The sequence below is a fragment of the Podarcis muralis genome, chromosome 2 (genome assembly GCF_964188315.1).
Source record: "Podarcis muralis chromosome 2, rPodMur119.hap1.1, whole genome shotgun sequence".
Lineage (NCBI taxonomy): Eukaryota > Metazoa > Chordata > Lepidosauria > Squamata > Lacertidae > Podarcis > Podarcis muralis.
Genome location: NC_135656.1, coordinates 55,258,565 through 55,281,580, shown reverse-complemented (window position 1 = coordinate 55,281,580; position 23,016 = coordinate 55,258,565). Strand labels below are relative to the sequence as shown.

Genomic DNA, 23,016 nt, shown 5'->3' with positions numbered 1-23,016 from the left:
CATTGAATATTCTCTGAGTAAGGCTAATGGACAGAAGCCACTGAAATCAGTGGACCACTTCAATAGATCTATAATATCCGCATAACTTTCCAGGGACAGTCTCTGAATTACAGAAGCTGTCCCTGTTTCTGATGTGATCCCAGAATGTCGGTGTTTTCCTTTTTCCTCCTTCACATCTCGGGAGAACAATTAAAAGTGTTTAGGTGCAAAACTAGGTCCTGTTTATCCTGAAAATAAAATCCCTGTACCAAATTAAATTGTGAAGCTGGCATGCAAAGCCCTTCCAATAATTTTGAAGGAAAAGGTTACCAATCCACTTTAAATTCTTTCATTGCAATGCTTCAGCAGCCAGCCATTTCTCTGGAAACACACGGAGTGTTTATTCCTTTACTGTAAATGGAGTCTTACACTGTCTTTACTCAGAAATAAGTGCCACTGTTTTCAATGGAGCTTATTCACAGGTAACTGGGTCAAGACCAGGCAGCCTTACACTGCACTCTGAAGCATTTTTACTTAGAACTAAGTCACACTAAGTTCAATCGGATTTACTTTCTGGCCAGTCTCTTTCTATTATTACTATTATTAATAATAATTACAGTATATCTCACCTCTTCCCCTGTCAGGGACTCAAGGCAGCTGCTAAAACTTTATTTCATTCCATTCATTTGTGGAAGATGTTAAACACGATCCCTTCCCTCACACATATTTTCTTTACAACAACCCGGTGAGGTAGGTGAGGCAGAGCCACCAATATAAATGTGTATATGTCGTCTTATGTGGTGCAGGCGATCAAATGTACGAGAAGCTTCCTGATGGAGAATAGGTAAAGGGACCCCTGACCATTAGGTCCAGTCGTGACCGACTTGGGTTGCGGCACTCATCTCGCTTTATTGGCCAAGGGAGCCGGCGTACAGCTTCTGGGTCATGTGTCCAGCATGACTAAGCTGCTTCTGGCAAACCAGAGCAGCGCATGGAAACACCGTTTACCTTCCCACTGAAGTGGTACCTATTTATCTACTTGCACTTTGACGTGCTTTCGAACTGCTAGGTTGGCAGGAGCAGGGACCGAGCAAAGGGAGCTCACCCTGTTGCGGGGATTCGAACCGCCGACCTTCTGAGCTGCAAGTCCTAGGCTCTGTGGTTTAACCCGCAGCGCCATAGGATGTCCCTATTTTCATCAGAGAAATGTTGGGAAGGTATGTGGTATCGCCCTGCGATTAATAACAGTTTAGACTGCAGTTCTAACCCCACTTGCTTGTAGGGTGTAAATCGTACCGAATTCAAAGGGAATGACTTAAGCACCACTTAAAGGTGCTTATGATGCCACGATCGCACCTTTCAGCAAATTCAACTGTTTTGTTGGCGAAACGCAACGTCACAGACCCGGATCTCCATGTCGCGCCGTAATCACACACTGCTGCTAAGAGACAGCAGAGCCCAACTACACACCCAAAAAGATACACAGGTTATTTACGACAAGTTAAACTGATTTCGGCAAAAAAGGGCGTCTTGCCAAACACGTTTGCAATCAACCCACGTTCCAAAGCGGCCAAAAAGTTCTCACTGGGGTCGGGAGGGCGATCCCTCTCCCCTCCCCCCGGCCAGCCGGACACGAACGCGGCTGCCGCTCCATTAACTTCCAACCCCTCCAAGAACGTTAAGATGGAGACCTCCAGTCAAACCGGAAGCCGAAGGGCGCGCATGACCCGTAGGCTGCCAACCGTGCAGCTTCTCTACCCTTCTCCTCTCTCTCTTTCTCTCCTTGCCGCTCTAGGAGTCGCACCCGGAAGCCGAGGGCCGGAGACTTAGGTGAGGGAGGGGCCGCTTCGGCTGGTGAGTGACGGGTCGGGGCCGGGGTCTCCGCGCGCGCCTGCCTGCGAGGCGAGCGACGCCCCTGCTCTGCTCCTGGCGGCGCCTTCTGGGGGCTTCTGGCGAGGCTGGAGCGGCCACGGGAGCTGGCAGGGGGATTTGCCGATAGGAGAGGCACGCTGGCGCGGCTCCGGCGTTTCCTTGTGCACCGGCGGGGTCTGCCACGCCCAGGTTGCGAGACTCTTCGGGGTCTGGCCGGAAGCTAAGCGCAGTCTGTATTAGGAAACTAATCTGGAGTAGATGGTAGCCTGGTTGGGGGGGGGATGCACCCCCCCAACAGTGAAGTCTAATGATTTGCACACCTGCTTCTTTTGTCCCCAGCTACTATAGCTGAAAGTCCTACATGCTAGCATTTTGAGTGTCACTGACACCAAAAGGATGCAGTTTCCCCGCCCCTTTCTCTGCATTTGTGCTATTTTTGTTTACTTCTCCCTTAATGCTTTAAGGACACGGGGCATCTAGCTCTTGAGAGCCATTGCAGTCAAGGGAACACTTTGCAGGATTATGCGAGAGTAGGGTTTGGCGATATATTGTCCCAAACCAGTTAGTAGTCAACATCAGTGGCGTAGCGTGGGGGGCCGGCCGCACCGGGCGCAACATCTGGGGTTAGGGCAAATCCATGGGTTAGGGGGCGCAAATCCACGGGTTAGGGGGCGCAAATCCACGGGTTAGGGTGCGCAAATCCACGGGTTAGGGGGCGCAAATCCACGGGTTAGGGGGCGCAAATCCACGGGTTAGGGGGCGCAAATTACTTGCCTTGCCCCGGGTGCTGACAACCCACGCTACGCCACTGGTCAACATTGTGATAAGCGTTTCATAATATATCCCGAATCACAATGTTTTGTGTGTGCTATGTAAAAAATCACGATGTGGGAAAAACTGAAGCTGGTCATCGCTTCTCTCCTGATTCCTGCTACCCCTGTTGCTGTTCCATAAAATAACAGTCTTATCAATATGGTAAAGGTAGTTAAAAATGTATCAGTTTTAGACTGCTAAGTAGTAGCAGTTTCCAGGACATGACTCCACTGGCCTCTACTTATTTTCATCATTTCAGACATTGTGATAAATCAGTATATCGCATGGTTGATATAGCACAATGTTGAAAACCAGGTATCGCCCAGCCCTACGCAGTAGCTAAGGGAAGCTAAGGGTTTTTAGACACTGTGTAGGCATTTGTCAGGAATGCCTTGTTCTCCATTTTCTTCTGACATGGAGCAGGAGTTTGTAGTAGATTTTTGTTGTTGCCTTCTGTTATACCACTATGACTTTGATTTTTGTCTACACATTAAGGGTTATATCCAGTGATGTCATCCCATTTGGGCAAGGACTTCTGCTTGCACAACAGAGCAACACCCCTCATGTGCTCCTCAAATCTGTTTTGGGGTTCGCCTCAATCCTCCAGATTGTATTTTTTTGGGTAGGGGCAAGAGGAAGGAAAGGGACAGCAAGGCTTGTTGCACATGCCAAAGTCATTGTGCAAATGGAACAGCTTCATTGGATACAATCCCATCTTTTAACATAGTATATGCTCTGGAACGTGCTGTAGAGTTAAAACTAGTCAGATTTATAGTGCACTTTTATATGTGCCTGCTCAGAAATAAGTCCCTTTAACTGCAATGGGAATTACTCCTACTAAATGGGTTTGCTGGTTTAGTAGGGTGGAGCCTTTCTAAATTCAGTAAACCCTGTTGTGGGACTGAAAGCACCCACCAGGAATTTTATATTTTAGCAGAGTAGAAGTAATGTTAGAATCATAGAATTGTATAGTTGGAAGGGACCATGAGTGTCAAATAGTCCAACCCCCTGAAATTCAGGATTCTTACCTTTTATTTCTTTTTCTGCAGAAAACAAGCACTAAGCATCATTGACCCTCTGGAGACCACTTAAGACACCAATGCCATTGTCTTCAGCAAGAAGTTGTATTCCTGTTGCCCTAGATATTCAGTGGATAAACAAGTTTGATGATCAGGCCTTATTGATGTGACTAACTAGAAAGGTACCAATTTCTTACGACATTCCTCTGCTAAAATGAAAATCAGCAACGTTACACATTGGAGTTGCTTGTGTATTATTGTGTGTAGCTTAAGAAATAATTATTTTGATGGAAGAAAATGCATTTTTAATGTACCTTTAAGAAAAGATTGCTGTGCTGTCACCAGTGCACATTTCACTTTATCAAGTATGAGGGGATATGTAAGCCGCAAGGAACTTACAAATTTAAAATCTGACACAAGAGTCACAACAGAGGAAGAGAGAAGTAGGGGCAGGTATAAACAGGGAAGTAATAGGAGGGTATTTAAGTTACATGTGCTTAAACTTAGAAAACCATTGCTTTCTAGTCTTGCTTTCTTCCTCCCTACTATTGTTGTAAGGGACACGGGTGGTGCTGTGGTTTAAACCACTGAGCCTCTTGGGCTTGCTGATCGGAAGGTCCGTGGTTCGAATCCCTGCGACGGAGTGAGGTCCCGTTGCTCTGTCCCAGCTCCTGCTAAACTAGCAGTTCGAAAGCACATCAAAGTGCAAGTAGATAAATAGGTACCACTCCAGCGGGAAGGTAAACGGCGTTTCCGTGTGCTCTGGCACTTGTCATGGTCCTCCGTGCGCCAGAAGCGGCTTAGTCATGCTGGCCACATGACCCGGAAAACTGTCTGTAGACAAATGCCGCCTCCCTCAGCCTGAAAGTGAGATGAGCGCCACAACCCCATAGTCACCTTTGACTGGACTTAACCGTCCAGGGGTCCTTTACCTTTACCTTTTTACCTTATTGTTGTTCCACCACTTATTTCATGCCATTAGGTTCAGTATACAGGAGAGAGGAGAAAAGACAGTAGGAAGGCAGTTGAAGTTCAGAAGAGGTAACTGGCCACAGTGGTCCAGGAGGGAGGATTCCACTCATGAGACCTGTCAGTGGAAGCCCACAGAAGGACTTCTACTTGTGCACCCCTTCATGCCCCCCACGATTTTGATTCTTGGGTGGGGTGAGAACCCTCCCCCCCAAAAAAAAAGTGTGCTGGTGGAGGTGAGGAGGGTTGTTCATTTGGCAAGCTGAATGCTTCCACTGATGGAACATTCGACATGAAGTTCAATTTCTCACATGGAAAGTGAATTTTGAGAAAGAGGTTGCTTGACCAATTAGCTGAAGGGAGAACATCTAAGCTGGCTATATAGTAATCCAACAGGCTAAAGCTCACAGTAAAACAACTGTGTAACAGGAGGAAAACATCTTTGTCAGCATACAGCATCCATAAATTTTAAAGAGCCATCCCTAATTTTGTGGAAGCAGTGAAGTTTTACAGGGCTGACTGCAGCATGCCTTAGCACAGGGTTGGGGAGCCTTCAGCCCTCAGGCCAGTCTTCACCCAGCATGGGTTCCAGTTTTGTCCCTAAGACAATTTTTGTGAACCATGCCCACCTATCAATCAGATGACATCACCTTAATGGGTGGGTGACATCTGCTGCTGGGCAGGTTTGATGGGTACAGTGCAGAAATCCGTATTTAACCCCCTTGCGCATTCAGCCCTGCTTTGTTGGTTACATGTGCTCGTTTCCTATGGCCAATCCCTTCAGAAGCCAGGATTATCGGTGACGGCTCATTCTTTCTCAGTTCCGATCACCCAAAGATTGCCCTAAGCATGATCTGAATTAATGCTGTAATAGACCATTCTTGTTACAGGAGTCTGCTTAATTTATACTGGGGATATGTTCATCATTCACAGGAACTGTAAATGTCTTCAGAGGACAAAGAAGCTCAGGAAGATGAGCTACTTGCTTTGGCAAGTATCTATGATGAAGATGAATTCAAGAGAGCGCAGTCTGTACAAGGAGGAGAAACTAGAATCTCTGTGGAATTGCCACCAGGCTTCACCATACGTATGAGTGGTGAGTCCATTTCCGTGGATACTTACCTTCTTTGAGTTTATTGCAATACTATTGTATGTTCCAAGTGCTTTATTCAAGAAGTAGGGGCTGATTTGCACAGTGGCCTGATATGTTCATTCTTCACATGGTATTGCACAGGACCAAGCCTTGGGATCACCTGCTCTCCCTACCTCCACCCCCATACTGGCGAATATATGGTGTGAGCAGATTGCTATGCCACATCCATGGATATATGATAGATGGGGGCAAGTATGTGTAACACAGGTTAGATCATGCAACACATTTTGTTGGTATAGGTCATGGGTAGGCAAACTAAGGCCCAATCGCCTTCTAAATCTGGCCCGAGGATGGTCCAGGAATCAGCGTGTTTTTACATGAGTAGAATGTGTCCTTTTATTTAAAATGCATCTCTGGGTTATTTGTGGGGCATAGGAATTCGTTCATTCCCCTCCTCCCCCCCAAATATAGTCCAGTCCCCCACAAGGTCTGAGGGACAGTGGACTGGCCCCCTGCTGAAAAAAATTGCTGACCCCTGGTATAGGTTGTGTGAGTGTTACATATTGGGCCTGAAGGTGAACCAGCCCTAAAACTTTTAGCTAACTGTAAATTCTATAAGGGGTAGGTGCATTGAATGTTTGCCAAGAAAGCTGCTCAGGTTATGTGAGATCCCAGTCTGCTTGTATCACACATAATCACAGAGCTTTGTCTTCAAAATAAAATGGCCTCCGTAGAGTGGGATTATTTGGGGACGAAATCAATATTGGGCTAAGGCAGTTGCTCCATCAGGGCAAGCATTTTGACTTGCCAGACGGATCAATCCTCCTCCTGCACACTGTTCTAGGGATTCTCCTGAAATCCCCTTCCCTATTTCAGGTTTTTTGGGAGGGGGAATGGAGGGGAAGCCCCATTGCACAAGCAGAAGTCCTTGAAGAAGGCTTCCGTTGATAGAACTCCCTAGTTTTTGACTGAATATGGTTGTGCTGGTGTGATGCCAGCACAGAATGAGATGTTGCATTGGCACAATATTGTGTTTCACCCTGCCTGTATCTTAGCTGGCATAGCAACTTAGAGGACTGAAGCTTACTTACACCTAAAGAACTGAACCTCACACTTCTTTTTAAAAAAATATGTGCTTTTCTATTAATTTTTCATTTGTGTAGTATCTTTCATCAGAGCTTCTTAGAAGAGTTCTTGAAATATTAATTGGTAGAAAGAGAGCTGTTGAAGCAACCCTCCTGTCTAATATTGCGTATAAGCATTGGAAATGTTTATAAAACAGCTGCCGCTGACAGAACCGTGCTATTTTTAAGATTGTGAGCTCAACAACATTTTCCTACCGTTCTCTTCATTTTGCAATGTTCTTTTTACAGAGCAAAAGAGGGAGGAACAATTTCCTAATAAGATATAGAAGATAGACACTGAACTTAAGATCCTAGTTTAAAGTTTTCCATTACCTTATTTTGAAAGCTTTGTGGATTACTAGATATGGTTGGTATCATGTTGTTCCCTTCTGAAATATTTTATGCATACATTTATTTAGTTTGAAATCATGTGCACAACTAAATTGTCCCACCAGTACGAATGCACCTAACTGTATGGGATGACAGTGTTAGGCTGAATTTGCTTGTCTGGCTTTTCTGTTTTGTTCAGGAGCATCTAAACCAGGCTTCCTCAAACTCTGCCCTCCAGATGTTTTTGGCCTACAACTCCCATGATCCCTAGCTAGCAGGACCAGTGGTCAGGGATGATGGGAATTGTAGTCTCAAAACATGTGGAGAGCCGAGTCTGAGAAAGCCTGATCTAAACCATTCTCCCTTTGGGGAATTCAGAGAAAGGAATGGGCTTTTTCCCTAAGCCTGGAGTAGCCAACATGGAGCCCTCCATCCCCCTCAGCCAGCGCTGCCAGTTGTCAGGGATGATAATGTCCACAACATCCACAGGGTACCACATTAGCTACCCCTGCTCTAATCACAGTGGTAGAAGAATTAAGAGGCTTCAACTATTGCTTAGAGCAGGGATGGGGAACAGAAAGCCAGATCTGGGAGTGGCCAGCCCAACACCTGACACCATACAATGTTAGGTGAGTCAAACTTCAAGCTGAGGTTGCAAAGAAAAAATCTTCCTTTGCATCCCTGGCTTGAATTCTTTCTGGGACTTCAAATATTTTATTGTCAACAATAAGGTGGGTATGGTTTGGCCAAAACAACCTGCTGGGCTTAATTTGGCCCACAAGACAAGAGTTTCCCTGTCACTGGTTTAGAGACATGTTATTTAGCTAAGGCCTGGTTCAGACATTGCAACAATTGCAGGCTCACATCCTCAGACATAGTTTCTTGCAATGTCTGCATTGGGCCAATGACTGTTACTACTAACTACAGTTTGCCTCAGAACCACTATTGGAAGCTAGAACTTACCGAGTGGGTATCTCATTCTTTGGAGACAAAACATGGGTTAGTGATAACCATGATTTTTGCTTAACATCACAGCAAGCAATGGTTACTGTGAACCAGGAAGTGGAAGAGAGAATTAAAAAACATGTTGGAAGGAGGGACCATGCAATCCAAACACATCTCAGTAGAGTCTGTGTGAACTAGTTTTATAACAGAAATATTTCAGATGAAGGGAAACTTTATGAAACCATATCAAACAATTCTGTTAGGTAGTAGCACAGCTTGTTGCCTCTTCCTGACACTCAGATTTTTATTTTTTTAGGCAACCTGACAGAGAATCTCCAGAACAGCAAGTTTGAATGCAGAGTTTGTTTTTTGCCTCCGATTGTGCTGCATTTTGAATTCCCACCAGACTACCCGTCAACTTCCCCTCCTGTCTTCACCCTCAGTAGCAAGTGGCTTTCTCAGGCACAGGTTTGATACAGATCTTTAACAATTCGTGTAGTTCACCAGAATGGTAATATTTCTTGTTAATGATTAATATCGTGGTTGGTTATTAATCTGGATGCAGCAACAAAAAACTACTTAGAAGAAGCTTAAGAGCTAGCTAGGAAGAATAATGTATTAATACTTCTTAGATGTATCACTGTCATACCTAAAGTCAGATGGTGTGAGTTTAAAACGTTTTTAATTGTTCTTAAAGCTGCTCTAAATCCTTCATGTCCAATGAACTTCGGCATGATTAGCATTGCTTCTTCTTTTGAAAAATCCTACCATAAATGGTGGTTTTCCTTTTCCCTTCTACGTCATCTATATATGTGCACCCGTAATATTCTGCACACAAAGGGTTGTTGTGTGATGTGGGACATGCAGTATGAACACTGCACATGATGAGCAACTGTGCTCTCCTAAAAATGGTGTGAGTACAGCAAAGTCCCCAGCCTTCTAGTTATCCAAACTCACTTTGTGCCCCATGCTTAGTTCCAAGTTTATCAGATCACTGGATTTTCCAAAGGTTTTCTTACTCTATGTTTAGGACCTAAGGAAATAAAGGGGTTTCAACATTTGACATCAATAACACTAAAAATGCTTCATGAAAGTGAGAGTTAGATGCTGTTGCCTTACATTAAAGAAATAGCTTTTATTTTAGAACTATAGTTGTTTATGAAAGAGTGAGAGAGGTATGTGCATTTTGGTTTAGTTTATTCTATTATGAGAAAAGTGTGTGGGTGATATCCAATGTAAGTCATGATCAGAGTAGACATTGAAATCAGTGGAACTTAGCTCCATTAATTATTGCAGTAACAATAGTGGATTGCCAAATGAGACTCCTTTCTTCTTTACTAGAAGTCTTGCCAAATTCTCTCTAGCTTTCCAGCTTACATTTTACCAATGTAACGTGCTATTGGAATGAAGTTTTATGTTTTGACATTGTACACTGCCCTGGTATTTATTACATCTGGCATTTTATAAATAAAATATAAATACAAAGGACACTTAATTGCTTCTGGAATTGCACGTATTTTACACCCTGTGCTGTGGCTGCTGTCAGGGAGACCTCTAAATTCTTACTATATTATTAAGGCTGTAGCGCTAAGCTAGGAGCTTCTGTTCAACAGAATGCTCCATTGCACTACATTGAGTTCCAACCCCAGGAAGGAATTCAGCATGGTGCTATGGTAATCATTCTGTCAGCGCAAGCATTTCAGCTTTCCAGATAGAACAATCTGCTGTCTCCTCCCCCTCTTTGCTATTCTGGGGGTTCTTCTGACTCCCACCCCCCAGCTAATCGGGGGTGGGGGAGAGAGAAAAGCCTTGTTTCACTAGTGGAATTCCTTGTGTGGGCTTCTGCTAGTGGGACCCATTACTTGAATCCAACCCCTAATCTTGAAATGGTATGCTTTCTTAAAAGATAAAGTGCAATACAGATTTCAAGAAGTGTAGAAGATGCTCTCACGTCCCTGCCGTTTGTTTTTCTTCTAGCTCTCTGCGCTTTGTAAGCATTTGGACAACTTATGGGAAGAAAACAGAGGCTGTGTGATCCTGTTTGCCTGGATGCAGTTTCTCAAGGAAGAAACACTTACATATCTGAACATCAGCTCGCCCTATGAGCCAGAGATATGTGACCAAGGACAAGAACAAAGCAGGAAAGGGAAAGAGGATGGGGCAGGCGCCGCAGCCGCAGCCGCGCATGAAGAAGCCCTCGATGCAAGAGCCGTGCAGGATGTTGAGTCTCTGTCCAGCCTGATTAGAGAGATTCTGGACTTTGATCAGGCCCAAAGGCAAAAGTGCTTCAACAGTAAAATGTACACGTGCAATGTCTGCTTTTCTGAAAAGCTGGGAAGTGAATGTATGTACTTTATGGAATGCAGGCATGTGTACTGCAGGGCTTGCTTGAAGGACTACTTTGAAATTAAAATCAAAGATGGTGAGGTCCACTACTTGAATTGTCCAGAACCGAAATGTCCTTCCGTTGCTACTCCTGGGCAGGTAACAACAATAATTTCTATGGCAATCCATTAAAAGAAAAAAAAGAGTTTGATTTTTTTTTGTTTTTAAGTGCAGCACTGTTCTCAGCCCCACAATAGATAGGCGTTAACCCAAAGCGGAAAGCCTGGACTTCAATGCAAAAGATTTGTGGCTGTAAAGGACTAGGACGATAGTTTTGTGAAATAGACTAAGCACAAACTTAAATCCATGTTTCTAGTTTTCTGCAATGAGTTATTAGGTAGATGGCCACGGTAATTTGGAATGAGTGTGCTACCTGGAGCTTTTTGTGAATCTTTGATGCTGTCTGGAATTTGACTTGGTCTGGTACTGGAATAACTGGAACACATGTAGATATGCTGTCTTGGGCACTGATTGCTCTCTCCTATGATCTGCTAGCTGAAGCTCCTATGAAAAGGCAACAGGTCTAACTAGAAAGTAGCTGATGAATACCTCAGCAGTGTGTCTTTTGCTTCTCTTAGCAAAGCCATGATTGAATCTTGCTAGGCAAATAAAGCCATTGCAGGCTCCTTCTTTTTCCGATAATTGAAACTCATCAACACTATGAGTTGTATCCAATGGCAGTCAAACTCAGCATAGACCCATTGAAATGAACGGGTTCATTCATTCATGGGTTCATTCATTTCCGTGGATGTACTCTTGACTAGAATGTAGTTGGATCCAACCCTAAATTTTATTGATCGCCTTCATTTTAGGTAAAAGAGTTGGTGGAAGAGGAACTCTTTGCACGTTACGACCGCCTGCTGCTCCAGTCGAGCTTGGATATGATGGCCGATGTGGTATATTGCCCACGACCATGTTGCCAAACACCTGTAATGCAGGAACCATCTGGCACGATGGGCATCTGTTCCAGGTGCAATTATGCCTTCTGTACGTTGTGTAAGATGACTTACCATGGCGTCTCCCGGTGTAAAGTCACTGCAGGTGAGTTGAACTCAACAAAAGTAGTCTCTTAACTGTGAAATGTTTGGATGTTAAATGTATGTACTGTTCGCCTTTTGAGGTAGACACTTTTTTGATGATATTATTTCCATAAGATCATTTAAGTGGAGTTCTCTGAAGGATGTAGCTTATTCTGTTGTCTTCTGCATAACATGTTCGTCCCACTGTTTCTGCTGTCTCTCCATTCCACTGGCCTCTTCACCCCATTAGAAGAAGAAGCACTGCCTCTAGTTTTGAGATTCTGTTGTGTACAGTCAGGTGTGCACCAGAGTGGGGTGGGGAAACACTTTCCGGCCTGAAGGCCCCATTTCCAACCCTCCAAAGGCCACATGACAGTGGCTGACAGGGCTAGAGGCAGAAGAAGGTGGAGCAAGAAATGTACATTTTACCTTCGTACAGTAGAGCAACTTTCTACACACACCACACACTCCTCTTTATCTTCTACCCAGGAAAGCCAGGAGCATTTTCAGACACACTCGATCCAGGTAAAAACAGTCGGGGTGCAAAACAGGGCCATTGCCTGGAGAAAGAGGGCGAAGCTTGGGGAGAGCCCTGATAGCCATACAGAGAGGGCTGAAGGGCTGTAATCAACTCCTCAATGAGCTCAGTGCTCTTAATAAGCCCTGAACTAATTATGTACATCAATAGTTTTGGAAATCAGTTTCGGTGGTGGAATTGATTCAGAACCCGTTGATTGCCCATGATTCAGCTGCTTCACAACCCCTGTTGATTGTTCCATATGGGATGAGCCGACCGGTAATGGCATTTGTTTTGTTTGAGAAGTGGAGTTGGACATGTTTGTGAAGTTCGGTTTTGCCAGACTTGACCAGCGCCTTCTGTTCATTCTGTTGTTTCCCTCAGAGAAGTTAGCAGACCTGCGCAAGGAGTACCTTGAAGCAGATGAGGCCACGCAGAAGTTTTTAGAGCAGCGCTACGGGAAAAGGGTGATTCAAAAGACACTGGAGGAAATGGACAGCAAAGAGTGGCTGGAAAAGAATTCCAAATCTTGTCCTTGCTGTGGGACTCCTATAGAGGTGAGAACAGGGCAGAGGGGGAAATGCTTCAGAGAATCAAAGGCATTTGTTTTAAGGATACTAACACAGATTCTTATAGGCAAGTAACTTAGAACCTTGAATGTTTCCTTCTTTAGCACCCATGCACAGTCTGTTTTGTGGGGAAAAGACTAAACCAAAGCCAGATTTCCCTTGGGGTTCAAAAGCTGAAACACACACACACTTAGAAAATTGGCTTTTGTAGTTTTTAAGGAACATGATGTAACCAGGAAGGCAGAAGGAGAGGAAGGGTGTCCCCTTCTATTGGCATTAGGACAAGGGTGCTTGGAAGTGTAACTCTGAAGGGAATCTATAATTCCCACTATGCAGGAAGCCACACACTTCAAATGTGTGTTGGATGTGTTTTAAACATGTGGTGTAGATCTGCCCTAAGGCCTGAATTCAGACTTAGTCATGTTTAGAGTAGGCCCATTAGAATCAGTGGGGGTTAGGCTAGTTATGACTAATTTGAATCCCACTGATTTCTGTGGGTCTACTCTAAGCATGCCCAAGTCTCGATTCAACCTAGACAAATTTAAACAGCATAAGCATCAAATAGACCCTGCTTTGTCAGATGCATGGTGTGTTCTTCTAAGTTGTGTGTGTGTGTACATCTGGGGCGAGAAGAATTGCAAGCTGTTTGTACATGTGTTTTTCTCTCTGTGCAATATACTAACACAGCCACCCCCTGTGGAAAGATCTTAAACTGAAATCCTGTGTGATTGTGTGTGAGAGAGCAGAGTTAATTTTCCCTAGAAGGGAATCAGCAAGTTTCATATTTTTGAATGTGCTGTGATTACAGCACAGATGACTGGGGCATAAGACATAATTGATACTTGAAGTTGTTTGCCTTTGTGTCTTTCTTTCTCTCCACTGTCAGAAGTTGGATGGCTGCAACAAGATGACATGTACTGCTTGTACACAGTACTTCTGTTGGCTTTGTATGGGTTCTCTGCCAAGAGGAAATCCATATATGCACTTTAATGACCCAGCATCTCCCTGTTTTAATCGGTATGTATACTTCTGCAATACTGAAACTGTAAAGTTACATCAACTGCATTTGGGGCCAGTTTATTTGGATCAGCAGGAGCTGAAACCTAGAAGGATTTCAGCGCAGATTATTACCTAGTCAGTCTTCTCTTTGACATGCTCTCTTTTGGTGACCAGGCTTTATATATGAGTTTTGTTTGTGCTGAGAACATGCTGCCTGAAATGTTGGAATCCAAAGATGTGCTTTTTCAGCACATCTGTATGAATGGGTCCTTCAGTAAGAGCTGAAGGAAGCTGAACCTCAGAGTGCATGTCTTGTTATGTGTAGGTCCGTTTGGATGGTTTCCTGATTCAAGAGTTGCTTTCTTGTGTGTTTCAGGCTATTTCGAGGTGGGGAAGATGATGGCAACTTCTGGGAGGATGAGGGCTAGTCTGTACCCAGATTCCAAAGTGAAAGAAATCAAAGAAAAATGAAGTTGTGCCACCCATGATGTTTTCAAGATTGTACTTAAACATTGGCACTTGAGAAGAGTATACATACGCACTGAAAGAGTATGAATATAGAACTTTTTTTTTTTTGGGTCATCACTAAAAGTCTTCAAACTGGGGCTGGGGAACCATTTCCAACACGGGGGCTGGAATTTACCCCACAGGCCGCTGCCCGCCTGTCACTCAACTGGCATCAAGTGTGGGGCAGGTGGGTGTGGCTAGGGGAGAAATGGCCCGTAGGCCAGAGGTACTCTATTCCCACTTTAAATTCACAGGCTGATTTGAAATCCTATGTAATTTTCAGATCCTTGCACCTTGAAAAAATAGAGCAAACTCACTAGAATGCCAGTTCTTGCAAATGTCTCTGCTGCCACTGAAACAAGTGGAAAGTGATTATTTTTGTTATTTACCCATACTAAGGAGAAAGTGGCATTATAAATGTGCATTGCTATAAAATCAGTGATTCCTTAATGGTTCTTATGCTAGAACAACAACTCAATCATGCTAGAATCTATTCCAGCAGGAGTGGAGATCCTCTCTGGCTTATGAACCTGAGAGCATGATTTCTTTGATTTTTACCTTTCATTCATCACCTCCTGAAGCACTTTCCAACACTGAGGTTATTTGAACTTTTGGGACTCTTCCCATATTCATTTCTGAAGCTGGCCTTCCACACAGCATATAAATATTTGCCATCCTACTAGCTCACCCTACTGAAGGTCAACAGGTGCTATAAAATAGCTTCATATATATAAAAATTACATACAAATTCACTTTCACCATCACACCTGCCTCTAGATAATCTAGTTTACGGCTAAATGATGCACTGGCACAATTAAGTCCTCAAACTATTGCCAGCATGCTAGTTTTAGGATTGTGTGAGAGAGGCGGCAGCTTCTGCCTGACAAGCAGGTTGGCCTCAAGAACTTGCAAAATAGGGAGCAAGTGTCCTTGTCTCTGGAGAAGGCTTTGCAGTTAGTCAAGGAGGTGTTTATTTCTGCTGCAGAAAGAGATGTATACCCTGGAGATGCACTAAAAATCTGCATTATCCCAAAAGATGGAATTAAAGAAGAAACGGTTCCATTGTGAAGAGACTAAATCAGTGCACTGTACATTTAAAGAATTTTGGTGTGCAACCTTAATTTTCACGCAAGCTATATACGGCTAGTATGATATTTGATGTAATAGAAAAGGAAGCAAAACAGAAAACAAAAACGATTTACTATCCTGCATCCCCAGAAGCTGTTGTCGGTCTTCCCCGTGCAGGTGCCCTCCAGCTCTTTTGGATTATTACTCAGTTCTGGCTGGGGCTGATGGGTTTTAGTTCAAAACATTGGAGGCCAGGTTGGGGAAGACTAGTCCAGGCAGTAATAGTAAGGAGAGTTCAAGAGCAGGCTGCTCAATGGCATGGGCAATGTTTTGGCACCATGGAGGACTTAGAAGTGGGGGAATTATATAGTCATTGTATATGATGCACTACAGAATTGTGGAAACTTTAAAAAATTGTGTTCTCTGGATGACTTACAGTTCTTGCTTTCTCTGATTATGTTTCCTTAGTTCTCAGTCAGCCCCCAACAATGTTTCAATCCATCTTTCCAATTCCCACAGAATAAATACAACTTGATTGTTTTGGGAAAATGTACGGATTTTAATGTTAAAAAAATTAGTAGCAAAAGCTCCACATTTTCACGTTCCATTCTTGGTTACAGATCATCTTTTTGTTATGCAAACAGATAACAGGTTCAGATTTCCTTCTCGGTAATCCTTAAGTTATATAGTGCTCTGTTAAGGAGAATAGTCAGCCTCTGTTTTCTCATTTGGTCTTTAAAAAGGGGGCAAACTGACAGTTAGCTCTGCAGCTGAACAGTGCTTGGTGTAGCTGCATCCGTTGCTACTACCTCACCACTCAGTAAATGATATTTTCCAATAACGTGTTTTGCTGTCGACCGTTCCCAAGATACAAAGGCAGGGTGTTTTCAACCAGCTCCATGTGAGTTTAAGGACTGCATAACCAGTTGGTCCAAATCGTAAGAGGCTAGTCACTATATGGCTTCTTGGACTGCCTTTTTTCTCCTCCCATTTCTTTCATACTGTATAGTGGATCCACAAGTTTGTTGTGAACAAGCATCAAACCTGAATTAATTGATACAAAACAGCAGACACTTAGTTCTAATGCAGATATTAGAGGAGTCCCTCAATAAAACTGGCAGTAGCTTCAAAGGAAATATTTCACATTCTGCCTAAACTTACAGTCACTACTAAAATAGCTTGGGGTGGTTACCAGTTAAAATGTTTTCAGTTCACAGTAGTATACTGTACACCACTAGGAGCTTTAAAAAATATAAGCTGCACTCCTCAACATTTCTAAAAAAGAGTAGCAGCAAGTAAAGGAAAAATAATTAGTGACTCCCCAGTGAGGTAATAGCTTTCCGAATAGGAGAATGGACCAAAACAATCTGCATTGCATGTTATGGTCTCAGAAGATTCTCCTTGTATTTAAGGCTCCCAAAAGATAAAACAGGTGAGCAGTGAGCCGTACTTAGCAACCCAGGGGGAGTTCTTGTAAAGTCCTTTTGAGTGACCATATTTCACTTCCGTGTTTTAACGGCTGTTTACACACAAGGTGACCATCTCTCGTCCTCATTACCAAGCTACTGACCTTGAAAGTACTTCACAGTTTTTACTTTAAGTTCCAGTGTGGCATCTTCATCGCATACAAAGACAGTGCGGGGATGTTGCTGAAAGGCGGACACTGTCCACATGTGATTTACTCCTTCCTCAATAGCCTTGTACAAAGCAAATGCCTTATGGGCTCCTGTGATTAGAATCATAACCTGAATTGTAAGACACAAGAGGGAACACAGTTAGGCTTAGGGCTTTTGTCACCTTCCGAGATAAGAAAAATGTTCCTTGCTACTCTCCAATATGTACAGATTTTAGGGTGGAGAAGGAGATGAGAAAGGGACGTGATTTAGAAAACCAACATTTTACAAATAAAGTAAGGGACAAAAGTTAGCGGATACTACCAATATTTGAGAGTGTCTGCCAACAAGGGGCAGAGAGAGCAAAGTAGCAACTAGTGCTATCAGCATTGGAATGTTCATCATAGTCAGTGTGACGTTGATTTCCACTCTAAGATTCCAACTCCCATCAGCCCCCGTCAGTATTGCTAATAGGGATGATAGAAGCTGGTAGTTCAGCAACTTCCGGAGGACACAGGTTCCCTATCCCTGAAATTAAGGTACTGTTGTGCTAACCTCTCTGGCATCCATGACCGTACCCACTCCAACTGTAAGTGCCATTGTGGGCACTTTGGAGAGGTCTCCATCAAAGAATCTGGCATTAGCCAATATCGTGTCCATAGCTAAGGTCTTGACTCTGGTTCTGGACACCAGGCTTGAGCCAGGCTCATTGAAGGCAATATGACCATCTGGGCCAATACCTGTAATGGAGACAGTTCATGTTTAGAATCTAGCGAAAAGAAAGGAAACATCAAGAATACAAGAAAGTGATTCAGGATTAGGTGCTTATTGGGCTCAAGAAAACTTAACAGAGAAGTTGCAAGTTGACTTTAGCTCATAAACCATCCTGTGAAAATTTACTTGCCCCTGATAAACATTTAGGAAAAGCATCTCCCATATCCCAGGACCTGACAAAGTCACTAAAAAAAGGAATGGATTTATCTACAGGGTAAGCAGAAATAATGAAACTAGACTGCCACAGCAATCTTCAATTAACTGACACTATCTGCCTCTTCTGTACAATGTGTGTACACCACTTGGTATCTTATCCCTTGATGGCTCATCACTCTGGTTGCAGCATAAAATGAACTGCTTTCGCTACAAAGCACATGCTGTGAGGTAGAAACAAAAAGCCAGTGTGGCAATTTGCTGATCTACGAAGGTCATTTCACGACCTGCAAGTCACTGAGGGATGGCCACGCATGTTCAAACCTTGCCCCCTCTCAATGTTCACCTCCAACAAAGAGTTCGATTCCTCCAGCCTCTTTGATTTTTCTTTCAAAAGCCTCACACTCTGCTTCTAGGTTAGCTGCATTTCCATCCAGAATGTGTGTGTTTTCAGAGGAGATGTCGATGTGCTTGAAGAAGTTGTTCCACATGAAGGAGTGGTAGCTTTCTGGGTGATCCCTTGGAAGACCTGACAAGAACACAAGGTTAGCTCAGGGCTATATATTCCTGCATTTCTGTGAAATGAATGCAGCAGCAACAGACCAATGTTCTCCTGTAGTATCCAGCAGGGGGGAAAGTTGCATATTTTATTGTTGGTTTTGCAGATGAGTTTCTCTCCAGATGAGTTTCACACTCCACAGATACTATGTCACTACTTGATGACCCACGCTCCTCCTCGCCCATTACACAGCAGTCTAAAGTTCACTCTCTCTGGACCCATGATAAGAAAGTGTGGCCAAACAGAACAGAACAAATCTTTGGAGCTTGTTTTCTAATTCACAGCAAGCAGGGATCATGGGGAAGTGTCAGAACCTGCAGCATTCAGATTATAGCAGCTTCAAAATGTTCGTCTACATTACACACACTAAATTCTTGCTTCCTCTCCCAAAGGCTAAGTTTAAAAACACGGAGAAGCAATTTAATGAATATTCGTTTTATACATATTTTGGGTGCTTTGTCAGCTTGAATGAAAGCAACAGCAATGTGAAACAAACAGACCCCTGCCCACAAAAAAAACCAGACTGCTGAACTAACAATGTTTGGAGATAAGCAGGAATGGGTTTTTGAATGAAAGGACCATGAGCCCTGGTACTAAAAACAAATCCCTTTGCTCAGCAGCTACTCCGAGGCATCTGGATCTTTAATTGGATGTGTATTTATGGAACTTTACAGTAGTATCTCTGCTTACGGACAATTTGTTCCGGAGGTCCGTTCTTAAGCTGAAACCGTTCATATCCTGAGGCGTGCTTTTGCTAATGGGGCCTCCCACTCCGTGCGCACCTCTGGTGCGGGATTTCCATTCGCTTCCTGAGGCAAAGTTCACAACCAGGAGCAGCTACTTCCAGGTTAGTGGAGTTTGTAACCCAAAGCGTTTGTAACCAGAGGTACCACTGTATGTCTTTTATACCTACAGTAGCTCAGATTGGTGGATCTTGAGGTTTTAGTAAAACAACAACAACAAAATAGATCCTGCAAGCCCAAAGTCTGCCCTCCCCTGTTTTGCTGTGCTTCATTCTTTGCTACTAGAGTTTGCTATCTGATAGTCCACTATTCGTTTCTGAAAGACAGTTCTTAGGTTTTCAGCATTCATACATTATCTCAGTAATCCTCACAACCATCCTTGCAAGGTGGGCCGTTATTATTGTCCTCGTATTGCAGATAGGGGAAAAAGGGCTGAGAGAGAGTGACTTGCTGCTAAGTGGCGAGATGCGAACCAGCCATTTCCTGGTTCATAAGCTCGGTTCCTGAATCACTGCAATACTGTATAGAAATAAACCCTTATTGAGTTGATCACAGTAAATAAATGCTGTGGGCAAAGAATAGCAATTATTTCTCCCCCCTGCAGTTCTCAACAAAAAGGTGACTCACCCACATACTCATCCATATTGAAAGTTTTCACATACTTGAAAGAAAGGTCTCCATTCTTGCAATATTCTATCAGTTTTTTGTAGCATCCTAATGGAGTACTTCCTGGAGATTAAAAAAAAAGCCTTGCACAGTCAGGGAGATCTAAATCTGGACCACAGAAATGGTAAGCAGCATGCATTTGACTAGAAATCCCTGTGTGTGCTACTATAGAACAACAGCTGTGGGGCTGCTCAATTCTAGCTCCACCTGTTTAGATTCATTCTAATCAGTACTTCCATTAAGGTCTCCAAGACCATATTGGCACCCTAGCTCCAAAACACATTTTCTTGAAAGTGTTTTCTGTCAATAGTACTGGAAGAGTCTCTTAAGTGCTGGCATGCAGAGACTATGATTCCAATCTGTGCATATACAGTGGGGTAGTACATGAATCAGGAATTTGGGGACGGTGTATGACGCAAGACAAATAAGCCCATTAAGTGACAGAATCCTCATCACATGATCTAACAGGGTCCATAGTCTGTACATTCCAAGGAAGATGCTATCCCCCACCATCATTGCACCCCATCTTCCAGTTCTACATAGCCCATAGGATTTTGAGGCTGATTTGGGGTTATGTAAAACTGGGAATAATATGTGTAGCATGTGAGGGTAGTGGAGCAGTCACACAACAGAAAAGTGTTTTAAAAAGAAGTTTACATGGATCTTGTTTTAAAGGTAGTTTACCAAAATAGAGATGCCCTCAGAATAGTCATTTCTCATAAAGAATGGCAAATACCCTTTATAAAGAAGAATGTCTATTATATAGGCTGAGCCCTCCAGCTGACTAAGAGCAAAGTAAATTAGGGGTTGAAAACTCAGGTAAGAGCCTTTCCATCACAAAGCCAGGCTTGTCACTTACCGGTGGGAAGTCCAAGGGTGAAATATTTGCTTGGACCAGGACTAAACTGGATGATCCGATTCCTAATGTACTTTGCTGCCCATTCACTGGCTTGAGCATAGTTCTCTAGAATGATGAGTTTCATGCTAACCTGCAAATTTGAAAGAAAGGTTTGATTAACAGATTGCTAATAGGTGGCAAGCTATCAGCAGCATCATTACCCACCATTCCCTCCTAAAGCCAACAGCTTGGATGCATTTGGCCTGCAAGCCTGAAACTGCTCCCAGGTAAAAACAGTAATAAGGGTATTTTTAGGAAAGAAAATGCAGCTTATACAGAGTCTCTCAAAGGAGGGCAAACGAGATCAGCTTGGAGCAGTGATCCTGAAGGATCAGACGCAAACGTGGTTTCTCTCCTACAGGTCAACAACAGTACACTGTGAGGGGCTGTAGCTCACAGACTGAGGACATATATGCAAAAGGTCCCTGGTTCAACCCCGGCATCTCCAGTAAAGGCACTCAAGTAACAGGGCTGGAAAAACCTCTGCTCCAGATCCTGCAGAGCTGCCATTGCCAGTACACATGACAGCATAGCATATACTGCAAGAGCAGCAGTGGATGAATCTACTCAGCTGATGCTCTTCTTTCAGCCTTGGGTTATTCCATTTCATGCCTCACTCCACTCACTTCCTCCCCTTTTCCTCTGAAGTCTAGACTCTAGTCCTGTGATGCCTCAGACACTTGCACTTCTTCCTTGTTGACAAGTGTTTAAACAACATATACACTCATCTTTTAGCTCCGATTTCTGCCTCTTTTCCTTCTGTGTTTCTCCCCTGCTACTGTAATGTACACATTAGGCACAAGTTGGGTGGGTTGTAAGCCAGCGCACAGGGTTTGCTCTTTTCAGATTCATTTGTGTACTATGTTGAGTGTTGAGTAGATTAGATCAACAGAAGAGAAGTGGAGGCAGAAGAGGGCATGAAAAAAACAATGTAGATGCAAAGTTCACTGGTAAAAAAAATCCCATAGGGCATAGACTGTGATGGTCCAAGAAAAGCTTTGCAGAAGAAGTAGGTTTTGAAACAACAACAGCAGCAGCAGCAGCAGCAGCAGCAGCAGCAGCAGCAGCAGCAGCAACAGCAATTATTATTTGTTTGTACCTCGCCCATCTGACTGGGTTGCCCCACTCACTCTGGGCGGCGTCCAGCATATATAAAAACATAATAAATAGCACCAGAGGGATGATCTGAAAGGGAAAAGTGGTCTGCTAGATGATGAAAGGATCTCCAAATAACCCAATGAGAAGGACAAGTGAAACAAAGGTGTTCTAAACTTTTATCAAGAGCATTGATATATCAGCCGAAAAAGAGCCTGCAGAATCAGGCCATCCTGTTTTCACAGTGGCTAACTGGATGTCAGTGGGAAGCCTGAAAGCCAAACCCAAGTACAAAAGCACCCTCCCTACTTGTGATTCTCAGCAACTGGTATTCAGAGGCATAGGCCTCCAACCGTGGAGATAGAACATACCGTACCCAGCGTGAACAGTAGGCACCATGAGCAAAGACCCGGACCTGGATATTTTCCCAGTACAATTCCCACCTGATGTTGTGAGTGTGTTTATATAACACACACACACATTCATATACCCTCCAGTGCACTGAGCAGAAGGCAGTAAGCAACAGGTTGCACGGGCACTTTTAGATCAACTAAGCAACAAAAGCAGCTAACAACACCTAGGGAAGAGTGCGTATCTGTCCCCCACATTATATCGGTTGATCAGAAACACGGCCAAATCAGTTGCTGATTCATAGCCATCAGCCCAGGTTACGTGTAAGCGTGTAAAACTTAGAAAGCCCTCTTTCCCCTTTCTCTCTTCAACCCCCCCCCCCATCGCGAGGCGGATGAGCTGTTTAAAAGGAATGTTGCTAGGAGGCATAGCGGAAGCCACCGCAAGAGGGAAGTAACATTTAACTCCTACCTGCATGCCAAGGGCTCAGAGATCAGAGACCAAACCGCGGGAAAGGGAACTTTATTTTAGAGCACTAGATGGAGAAGAGACGACGAGGAGACAGACAGACAGACAGACAGACAGACAGACAGACAGACAGACACACGCAAAAGGACCCCTCTGTAGCAGCCACGCAAGGCAGCCGCGTCCGGCAAGAGACCCAGGTCCTGCAACAGGTCCCGACCCTCCGGTGCGGAACACGCCTCGACACGTCATTCAGCACGTCCACACATGCAGGAACAGGCAACACCCCGGGATCCGCATCCTGGATCGCTGCCCACACCGAACGCCGGGCATGTTTCCTCCCACTTACCGTTCCGCTACAGCCCCTTCTCCAGTTTACTCCTGACCCGCCTCCTCGTTGAGCCTAGGCGGTCATGTGAACGGCGGTGGGTCACGTGGAGAGAAGAGCCGAGCCAAGAGCAGAAGTTCCACCCCGGTCCCCTCCCCTTCGC

The 23,016-nt window shown here is 44.0% G+C and overlaps 2 protein-coding genes across 6 annotated transcripts; one reads left to right on the top strand and one right to left on the bottom strand.

The window, feature by feature from the left end:
• The first annotated feature begins 1,706 nt into the window (after positions 1 to 1,706).
• Positions 1,707 to 15,757, top strand: RNF14 (ring finger protein 14). Of its 5 annotated transcripts, none has more exons than XM_077924501.1 (10): positions 1,707 to 1,833; positions 3,714 to 3,865; positions 5,586 to 5,748; positions 8,461 to 8,612; positions 10,122 to 10,628; positions 11,342 to 11,570; positions 12,038 to 12,073; positions 12,450 to 12,622; positions 13,521 to 13,651; positions 14,010 to 15,757. In XM_077924501.1, exons 3-10 carry the CDS (start codon positions 5,595 to 5,597, stop codon positions 14,059 to 14,061), a joined length of 1,434 nt encoding a protein of 477 aa, XP_077780627.1. In that variant the 5' UTR covers positions 1,707 to 1,833; positions 3,714 to 3,865; positions 5,586 to 5,594; the 3' UTR covers positions 14,062 to 15,757. The 5 variants fall into 5 exon arrangements, with proteins under 5 accessions (XP_077780627.1, XP_028573779.2, XP_077780629.1 ...); XM_077924503.1 differs by having other exon boundaries at positions 1,742 to 1,809; XM_077924502.1 differs by lacking the exon at positions 1,707 to 1,833 and adding an exon at positions 1,852 to 2,040.
• Positions 15,744 to 23,016, bottom strand: GNPDA1 (glucosamine-6-phosphate deaminase 1). Its single transcript, XM_028717952.2, has 7 exons — positions 22,875 to 23,016; positions 20,576 to 20,705; positions 19,678 to 19,779; positions 18,095 to 18,277; positions 17,377 to 17,561; positions 16,779 to 16,953; positions 15,744 to 16,252 (listed from the first exon to the last, which is right to left on the bottom strand). Exons 2-7 carry the CDS (start codon positions 20,697 to 20,699, stop codon positions 16,155 to 16,157), a joined length of 867 nt encoding a protein of 288 aa, XP_028573785.1. The 5' UTR covers positions 20,700 to 20,705; positions 22,875 to 23,016; the 3' UTR covers positions 15,744 to 16,154.

Excerpts from the sequence above, each read along its gene's own strand:
- GNPDA1 (XM_028717952.2), bottom strand. The coding sequence starts at position 20,699 with ATGAAACTCATCATTCTAGAGAACTATGCTCAAGCCAGTGAATGGGCA. Across the intron at positions 17,562-18,094 it reads AATCGAACTCTTTGTTGGAG|GTATTGGCCCAGATGGTCAT; the intron begins GTGAACATTGAG and ends TCTCCATTACAG. Across the intron at positions 16,954-17,376 it reads CGGTCATGGATGCCAGAGAG|GTTATGATTCTAATCACAGG; the intron begins GTTAGCACAACA and ends CTTACAATTCAG.
- RNF14 (XM_077924501.1), top strand. The coding sequence starts at position 5,595 with ATGTCTTCAGAGGACAAAGAAGCTCAGGAAGATGAGCTACTTGCTTTG. Across the intron at positions 8,613-10,121 it reads AGTGGCTTTCTCAGGCACAG|CTCTCTGCGCTTTGTAAGCA; the intron begins GTTTGATACAGA and ends TTTTTCTTCTAG. Across the intron at positions 10,629-11,341 it reads CCGTTGCTACTCCTGGGCAG|GTAAAAGAGTTGGTGGAAGA; the intron begins GTAACAACAATA and ends CCTTCATTTTAG.